The sequence below is a fragment of the Charadrius vociferus genome, unplaced genomic scaffold (genome assembly GCF_000708025.1).
Source record: "Charadrius vociferus isolate BGI_N301 unplaced genomic scaffold, ASM70802v2 scaffold136, whole genome shotgun sequence".
NCBI lineage: Eukaryota > Metazoa > Chordata > Aves > Charadriiformes > Charadriidae > Charadrius > Charadrius vociferus.
Genome location: NW_009648960.1, coordinates 1,443,783 through 1,452,756, shown reverse-complemented (window position 1 = coordinate 1,452,756; position 8,974 = coordinate 1,443,783). Strand labels below are relative to the sequence as shown.

Here is an 8,974-nt window from a genome sequence, read left to right as displayed (position 1 = left end):
TCATCCTCCCAGAGAGCAAAATCCCCTTCCTTTTTAGCTTTGTGTTGCTGCTTGCAAGAAGCTAGCTTTGCCGCTTAGAGCTCCCTTTCTCTCTTGCCTGCAGTTTTACTGTTGGCACAGGAGGGCACCTGGCTGCCAGCGCAAGGCATCAAATCGCCTCTTCAGCCCTTCGCTCGAAAAGGGAGGCAGGGACAAAACTACTCTCCCTTGTGACAACAGCTTGTAGCTAGGAACTGAGTTCGTTTCAGTGGCAAGTCCGGCCCAAACCACAACACAGTGAAAAAGAAATGAAGCATATTATAGCATATTATTTGAATTTGAATTAAATGAAGCTTTGTGGGAAGTTTATTGCAACCTTGAGAGTTTTAAACAAAGAGAATAAAGGCTGCATGATGCCTTGGTCCCTGCTGGCAGGGATCCCTCGGAAACCTCTCAGCCTGCTCGTGACCCCATGGTATAAGCAGAAAGGAGAGCAAATCAGTCTGGGCACACTGGTGGGGAAATAAGCTGCGTGTCTCTGCCCTCCTGTGGAGATAAACAAGTGCTTTAAGGCACATAATCGATCAACACAGCCACTGTGATTCCAGATGTGCTTCACACTCCTGAATTAGCAAGCCAGTGGGGTGGGAAAGATGCTCCTCTCCCCAAAACGTGGCTTGCTGGCACTTGGCAGCAGCTCCCAGGGCTGCGGGGATTTACCCCTGTGGTAGCGAGCCAGACTCCTTGCTAAGCTAAATGGCGAGCAGCGCTTAGCGCGCAGGGAAGCTGCTCCTGATTTTCTCTGGATTAACACCAGCGTGTTTTCCCTTGTCTATTTTTGTTTTAAGGGAATCTAGGTTACGGCTTTCTTGTATCTCATAGTTACTGAGTTGCATTATGGAAGTGAATGCAGTACATATTTAATCCCAGAGGACATCTAACAGTGCCCTGTTGTTGAAGAATTCAGGCGGTGTGCAAAGGAGCAGCTTTGGTACAGAAAATTATGCTTAACAGTGGTGCCAGGGGGGGACCTCTTGTTTTAGTGATATTTCTTTTGCCTGAGCGTGGAGCTGGATGTGTTTATGTTTCTCCAGAGAAATCTGGGAGGAGGATGCTGCACGTGGTGCCAATCATTGAAAAGAAACTAGAGACTAGAGGTTATCAGGGTGAGGATGAGCAGCTCCAGGCTGAGCTCTTGAAGGGACTCATGCCCTGTTCTCTATAAGCCTCTGAAAACACCAAGTTTTCCCCAGCGATTCCTTGTAGCAGAGACATCCTAAATGCTGTGGGCAGGGGGTTGTCCTCTGTGTTGCGTTAATTAGGGAAATAAAGTTCAGAGCAACCTTCCATCCCAGAAATTAATCTAAAAAGCATCTCCCTTTAACTACACGGCAGAGGAAGAGCAAAGCTAGTCCTGCCTGTGTCTCTGCATAGGAATGGGCAACATCAGAGACTTTGGGGAGGGTGTTCCCCATGTGCATCCCATGAGTCACCAAGATGTGACCCGTGGAGGGAGCAGGGCAGCATCACGAGGCTCAGCACCCGCTGCCGGGCAGCCCCAGGGCAGGCAGCCGGGACTCCGCGCCAAACCCCGCTCTCCCTCAGCCCTTGTTGCTGCTCTGATAGGGACCACTGCAGCATACCTGGGCACCAGCCAGCCACAGGACGGGGCACGCCAGTCCTTGGGCAGTCCTGGGCAGAGCGAGGCCAGAACAGGCTGCCCTCTGCGCTTCACCCTGGGCTGGCTCCCCACTGGACCCCCTTCCTGTGAGGTGTCCGAGCCCGTATGCAGGCATTGGGACAAGCAGCTCGCTCCCAAACTTAGCTTCTTTTTGCATCTTCTGTGCACCTCCACTCCCTGTTCTCTCTTGCAAAGTTCGATGTAACTGCTGGAGTGGTGAGGAGCCTTCTCGCACACAGTACTGAGGAAGTACAGCAGGAGTCTGCTGTTCACCAAACCCCTTGTTGTTTCCACAGGTCTGGGACATCCCAGTGATGCATTCAAAATCAATCCTTTAAGAAAAATACCCTTTTGCCAAAATCTGAATTAATCACAGGAAACCAAATCAGGTTGCAGTTCCCAGCCCTTTTTTATGCAATCAGTTTTGCCCTTTTAAACCTACGCAGCAAGGCACAACATACTGGGGGAGCTTGAGAAAACCCTTTATGCATGAGTCAAGAATATCCCGGGAGCAGCAGGGAAACCCTGCTGCCTCTCTCCTCTGAGTGCTCAGCCCTTCAACTATTTACCTAGAATACCTCCCTGGACTCTCTACTGTGCTATGCTAAATCTGCAAATGCCAAATGGAAGTGAGGAAATGCTGGGCATGAAATATAAGCCAGGCTGGTACCTAACTGAGAGCTCTGGGAAAAAATATGCCAAGAGAACAGGCAAGCACTCTCCAACTTTTCATCCCTGCTCATATGGAAATTTCCTAATTAGTAGGTAGCTTCCCTCATCTTGCCAAAGCAATCATCTACCAAAACCTTCTCCTTTATTCCCTTGAAAGCAATTGGTGTCACCGTTCTGTTCAAGAGTTATTTTGGAAATGAGGTCAAAACAGAGTTATCAGGGAAAGACTGCAAAATACCAGTACAGGCAGGTACCACATCACATCCAGGGATGCTCCCACTCTGGCTCAGTGACTGGCCGCACTGGAAGCAGCGGAGCAAATACAAACTCTAGATGCACACACACACATTGAACCAGCATCTAACATCTCATCTTAGAATAAGTTTAAATTGGATTCAGTTTTAAGAGAAGCATGCAAGAGTTCAGAAATAATTTTCCATATGTATTAAGTGGGACAGTTCTGGGCTCCCCGACCACAATCCCCAACCCTGAGCAAAATCCCATCACCTCTCTATGCCCCAGCAACAGTATGTCACAATACCGACCTTCTCTGTAACGTGTTTAAAAAAGAATAATCCTGTAGGAGAGCAGGAGGAAGCAGAAAAATAGGCCTTGTCAGCTCGCTAATGGGCTTGCCAGGAGGATCATGCCAGCGCAGCTCTGCTAGCCAGGCCCTCAGCAGAGATGCAGGCTGAGGAATTGCCTTTGCTAGTAGAGTTTAGGACCCCACCTTCCCCAAGGGAATAAGAAACACTGCATTTACAACGAGCCATAAGAACAGTGGGTTTTCCTCAGTCACAATGCAAAAACCCACCTTTAGTTTCTGTTCACAGAGCCATGGCGCAGCTGCCCTAAACCTGGCTCCTTCTCTGAAGCCAGTATTGGTGCAACAGCTCAGGCTCTCTGCCCATGGCTGGGTAACTCCATGCCCCCCATCAGAGGACACTGAGGCGCCAGGGCCACCACAAACTGGTCCTCGAGGAGAGGGGCATCTGCCACAGCATGTACATAAGCCAAATAAGCCCAGCGCTTGCTGTTAACATTGGAGGCACAGTGGTCCCCCTTCCCCTTCCGCTTTTCTCCGCATTAGCAGGGTACGTGCTGGAACAGTGACTTGGCCTGTATCTATGCAGCACCTTAAATAACATCCTGTTTTCCTAGAGGTCCTCACTTCACCTCCAGATTTGGGGTTTTACTTTATGCCACAACAGGTTCGATGATGCTGCAGGGCAGGAGCAGGAAAAGAATCATTTTTTTCCATATTTGAAAAGTTGACCCCAGCCTTCAAAAGCTTTGCCGACAGCTTTGATCTCCAAAGGCTGCATCGGCTTTACCAGCCCCCTTAAGCCAGCCCTTCAGCTACGGCTTTTCTGGTTTTCTCTGAGCACACCCTCCTCTTTCACTTCCAAAAGTGCATCCAAGCACACCATGCTCATCGGTCCCAAGCAGAGAGAAATGCAGAGGTGCAAGTTGCTCAGTCCTCACAGTTTTAGGAGGCTCCAGCGAATTGTGCCTCATCTACCTATTGCACGGTGGGTTTTGCAACTGCTGGGTGCTCCAGCGAGCTCCGCCACGGCCAAGGGCCCCCTGAGCCATCACTCCCAGAACACAGCACTGAGCAGGACGAGCAAGTGGGAGTGAAACAGGGCGCACCCGGGATGTCCCAGTGCCTGCTTTGAAGAGCTTGCTGCCCTGGTTCAGCGAGGAGCAGGGTGGAGCAGCCCTGCCATCCTTACGCAAGCTAAGGTCACACCAAGTTTGGGCTGGTGCTGCCAAATTTCCCAGAGCAGGGCAATTGGGAGGGGGCAGGGAGAAGAAATGGCTCCGCAGGGATTGGGTGTGGGTCTAGCCCCATGGCGGGAGCAAGGGACTGACCCTGAGGGAGGACACCAACACTGTGAGTTGCCGGCAGCTTCACCACGAATGATCTAACATGCAGAAAATTGACTGAGCTACAGGGTGCATTTGGTGTCAGAGCGTCTGGCCCTTCGCATACAGTTTGGTTTATTTATCCACAGCGATCCATGGCGCAGAGGTGACCAGGCCAGAAGAGAGTCATCACGGACCATGCCCACTGACCTCCAGCACCGTCCTGATGTCACCACTGCATCCTGGCCCACCACTTCTCCTGTCCTAGCTCACAGCACCTCATCACTATGTGAACAACCATTTAAAAAACAAAGAAAATACCTAGGAAAGCAGAAGTGGGTTAGGCAGATGAAGAAAAACGCGATACTGGATTGAGGCAGAGATGCCATACAGATAAAGCACACATGACGTAGAGCGACCTGCTCTTTGGGTCCTTCCGAAGTCCTGTGCTAGGAAATCAAGAAGACAAAGGTGGGAATGGCAAAGCAGACAGTAAATGCACAGCACGCCAAAATTTCTTTGCTAAATGAAGGAGTAGAGATACAGGGAATAGTTCTCCTTCTGTCCAGTTGTAACCAAGAGAAAAAAAGGACTTACGGTCTCGTAACACTTGTCCGCTGCATAAACAAGAAAACGTTCCTCTGTCCCCCGTGCTACAGCATCCGCACGCTCTCCCCAGGGACTTTGGAAGCAGAGCAGCTCCCAAAGCAGATTATGGCTTTTGCAGCCCAGTGCTTTTTTGCAGTTGCACTTTTTTTTCTCTCTCTCAGGGCTGAAGTCTCATTAGGAGGGGAGGGCAATGCAATCTGGCCTAGTTTTAAACACTCACTGGAGTAAGAAGAGATTTCGGCACCCAGGGCCGAATGCAGGAATGTTGGCTTTGCCGGCCAAGTCCCTCCCTGTCCTGCCACCCAGAAGGAGCTGCAGCTGGAAACTGCAGCAGCTGGCCAGGCTTACATGCCGTGCCTCAGTTTCCCTAGCTGTAAAAGAGAGGCAGCAGGGAGGCTGGAAATCAATAGCTGCAAAGGGCACTCTGCCATAATTCAAATCAAGAGTATCGTGCGTTGGCTTTCTGCAAAGTCAGCCTGATGTTGTACTCCTCGGGCTTTTTTATTAATTGCACTGCCTAAAAAAAACCCCTAGGGTATGTGATCTTACATTCATTGTGGAGAAGAAGCCCCATGCCCCATACTTTCCTTTTTTCACTGGCAGGCATGGTGATTGCAGAGACCTGCTAAATACCCTACAGGCATGCTGAAGGCAGAGAGAAAGCACTGGATTTAGGGCGAGCAGGCACATTGGGTTTAGGGCGAGCGGGCACACTGGATTTAGGGCAAGCGGGCACACTGGATTTAGGAGAAGCAGGTGCAGGAGCGCTCTCTTGCTCACCCATCACTGATGCTCTCCTCTGCAACCTGAGCAAGGATGACGCTCCCTTGCCCAAGGAGCCATCTTTTGGCATCCCATCCATTTATGATACTCTTTTATAAATAATAATAGCCTTTAGGAGGTCTGCCTCATAGGGAGCCCTAAATCAAGTTAAAAGGCCACTTGACTGGATGCTGGCTAAAATTATGAGCTTCCACCAAAGAAAGGGCTCGTTATAAGCTCATTATGCTGTGAAGTACACCTAGCTCTGAAGAGCCCAGGACAGGCGCAGCCCCCTAAACAGGGTTGTCCTCATTTCCTTCAGCCAATTTGGGCTGGATGAAGCTCCCTGTCTTCTCTAAGACAAGCAATCACAAGATAGAGGAAGCAGTGGTGGGGAGGGAAGAGGGTATCTTCAGTTACAGCTGCAACAGCTGCCACAGCTGTAAAGGTTACATGCAGCCCTGAAAATGTTGTTACAAACCCATCCATTGCAAACACCCTGATTAATTCAATCCCCACTAAAAAAAAACCCCACAATTAAATGGGGATTCTGTCCAACAAGGATACATTAGGATTGCATTATCTCATTTTAAATTCTAAAAATTGTAATTTTGATCTCAGCTGTACCTCTGGAGTTTAAGGCTTCCCATGAAAGCTGAGCTAGTTTGTGGTTTAAAGGGACTATCACAGGAGGAAGAGTTATAGTCTTGCAGTCTCTTGGATGAAATGGGATCATGTTGAAATTAAATGTGAAGCCTCCAGGCTTTCCTGTAAACATTTTGAAGTCTTAAAAGCAATCAGAGAGGGGAAAATGTGTCACTATTTGCTACAGCCTACTCCTAATCAGGCTACTGAAATCTCCTTTGCGTAGAAGTGCTTTAGCAAAGGAAATCAGGGCTGCGAAACAGCCTTTATGTAACAGCAATGATTTTTCCCTTCTGTGCTAAGAGCTGTGCCAGTTCTCCGCTTCTTGGTAATTGCCGTACAGCCCATTAGAGGAGTATTTAACTTGACGTGTCACTGGAGCGGCAGCTCGGCAGCTCAGCTTCAGGTGCTGCCATTGCCAGGGAAAAGCCACTGCAGGCAGGGCTAATGCCAGTCTGATCACAGAAAGGTCAAATCAGGGATAAAAAAAAAACCAAAACAGCATTTGAAGCTAGGAAATTGCACTGGGGGTCCCAGTGCTACACGTTTGCAGGTGGTGGTGGTAGAGGTGCTTGTGGGACATCATGCACCCCAGTTCAGGGCGGCTCTGCCGCCAGAGACATCCCTGAGCTTCCCAGGGACGAGATGGCTACAGATGCAGCCACACCAGATATAGAATAAAATCTGAAGGGTGATGGAGCAGATGGGAGGACCTGATGCCTACGTGAGCCACGCTGGGGATCTTGGGGGTCCTTCTAGCAGCTTAATGGGTGCCTAAATAAAGGCACTGCCAAAGCATCTGGCAAAAGTACCAAGCCTTGGTCCACAGTGTAACTGAGTGTGAGGAATGGCACCGCCTCACCTCTGAGTCCTTGTCCAGCTGGTTCCTGACCACAATCATGTTGTACAGCACCCGGTCGTCATCCGCCTCTGTGTGGGTCACGTCATGTGGGGTGCTCCACAGGTTCTGCTCCTCGTCTCGTGCCAGTGTGGCTCCAAAGGAGGCGTAGGGGTTGTTGTTACTGCAGAGAGGGGAGAGGTGAGGCAGCGTTAGCTACTGCAGCTTCATGCTGCCTCCTTTTACCTTCTCAGGGTAAAGTGCCCATTGCTGTGGCAACCCCTCTCGCAGCCCAATGTCCTGCCTGGGAGAGGGAAGGAAGAGGAGGAGCAGGGAATGGGAAGACAGAGAGTTTTTTACCTTAGCACACATCCTGACCACGCAAGACACAGTTCAAACATGGCAGTGCTGCCGTGAAAGACATCAGATGCACAAATTTGCTTAAGACATCAGATATTATGTGAGCAGCTAAGATGGAGGAACTGTGAGCACTCATCTGCAAGGATGAAAGGTGGTATCTCCCTATCACTCCTACAGACCCCTGCCCTGATGCCCATCATGCCTTCCTACCCCAAACACTGTGCAAGCACCCCCAACCTTTCCAAGCTTAACGTAGGAACAGTTCTAATTAACTAAGACTCAAAAACCCCAGTGGCTCCAGAGTGTATTTTCTCTCTGCCCGGCTAACCCTGCAGCTGTGCCAAGATCCCAGAGGCACGATCTGTCCCCAGGGAGACTTCACATGCAGAGGGGCATGCCCTGAGCAGCAAGCAAGGGGACAGCTGTGTGCAAAGCTTCTCCCTTGCCTCTTGGCCAAAGAAGCAGCTTCTGCCCATCTTCTCCTCAAAGGTAGTGCCGTTGGGCATGGTTTTATTTCGGACAAAACACATACCACCTCTGCTGAGGGAGCTGGGACTAGTTAGCCTGGGGAAGAGATGGCTCGAGGGGATCTTATCCATGTGTATATGTACCTGATGGGAGGGAGTGAAGGAGACAGAGCCAGACCCTTCTCAGTGGTGCCCCATGACAGAACACACATTGAAATATAGAAATTCTCTTTAATCATAAGAATAAAATATTCTACTGCCAGGGTGGGTGAACACTGGCACAGGTTGCCCAGAGAGGTTGTGGAGTCTCCATTCTTGGAGACACTCAAAAGCCATCTGGACGTGGTCCTGGGCAACCTGCTCCAGCTGACCCTGCTCGAGCAAGGGTTGGACTGGATGCTCTCCAGAGGTCACACCTCCGCAACCTGTGTGACCCCTCTGTTTTCTCCCCAGCAGCCAAACCCTACCAAATCAAGGAGGCAATCCCCATAGAGGAAAATCCACCCTAGCAGCTCCTGCCTGACAGATACAGTGCTCCACTGAGCAGCACAAGGACCTGTGTGCCAATATGCAGAAAGGACATGTAGCCCCATCTTTATTTTGGGGATGGAAACGTCCTTAGCCTGCTTGTGAACTCTGGGCTTTGTTTGCTTAGCGGTCAGCAAAGCAGAGCATCAACTTCTGGGAAGGTTGTCCCCACTGAGCTTTTCTCTGCACTGGCAGCAGTTCTGTGGTTTATGGCTTTATGTTGCTACTGGGATGTGCATTTTTTTATAGGGTTATTTAATTCTGCCAGGACAACTTTTAGCAGAGGATTTCCATAATGTTTCTAATCAAGATGTCCAGATACTTGAGCAGAACAACACAAATGGAGAAATATTTTCAGCCTTACCCAATAGTCTCATCAGCCATCCTGTGGCAATCCCTACTGACTTCTTTTTAGAACAACCCACTGTTTATTCTATTTGCCACACAAACTCCATTCCTTTCACAAGGAACCCATCCAGTGAAACCTCAGATAACACTGCAGGAGTTCTAGTCATGATGCCAAGCCATAAAAAAAAGATGCTAAAGGAGCTCCAGCACATAGAT

The 8,974-nt window shown here is 49.7% G+C and overlaps 1 protein-coding gene across 1 annotated transcript in view; it reads right to left on the bottom strand.

Annotated features, from left to right (window-relative positions):
- The window catches only part of MREG (melanoregulin), a 21,705-nt gene that overhangs the window by 9,403 nt on the left and 3,328 nt on the right, over positions 1-8,974 (bottom strand). The window contains exon 3 of the mRNA XM_009887592.1: positions 7,080-7,239. Within this exon, the coding sequence (XP_009885894.1) occupies positions 7,080-7,239 (160 nt within the window). The remainder of the gene's footprint in view (positions 1-7,079; positions 7,240-8,974) is intronic.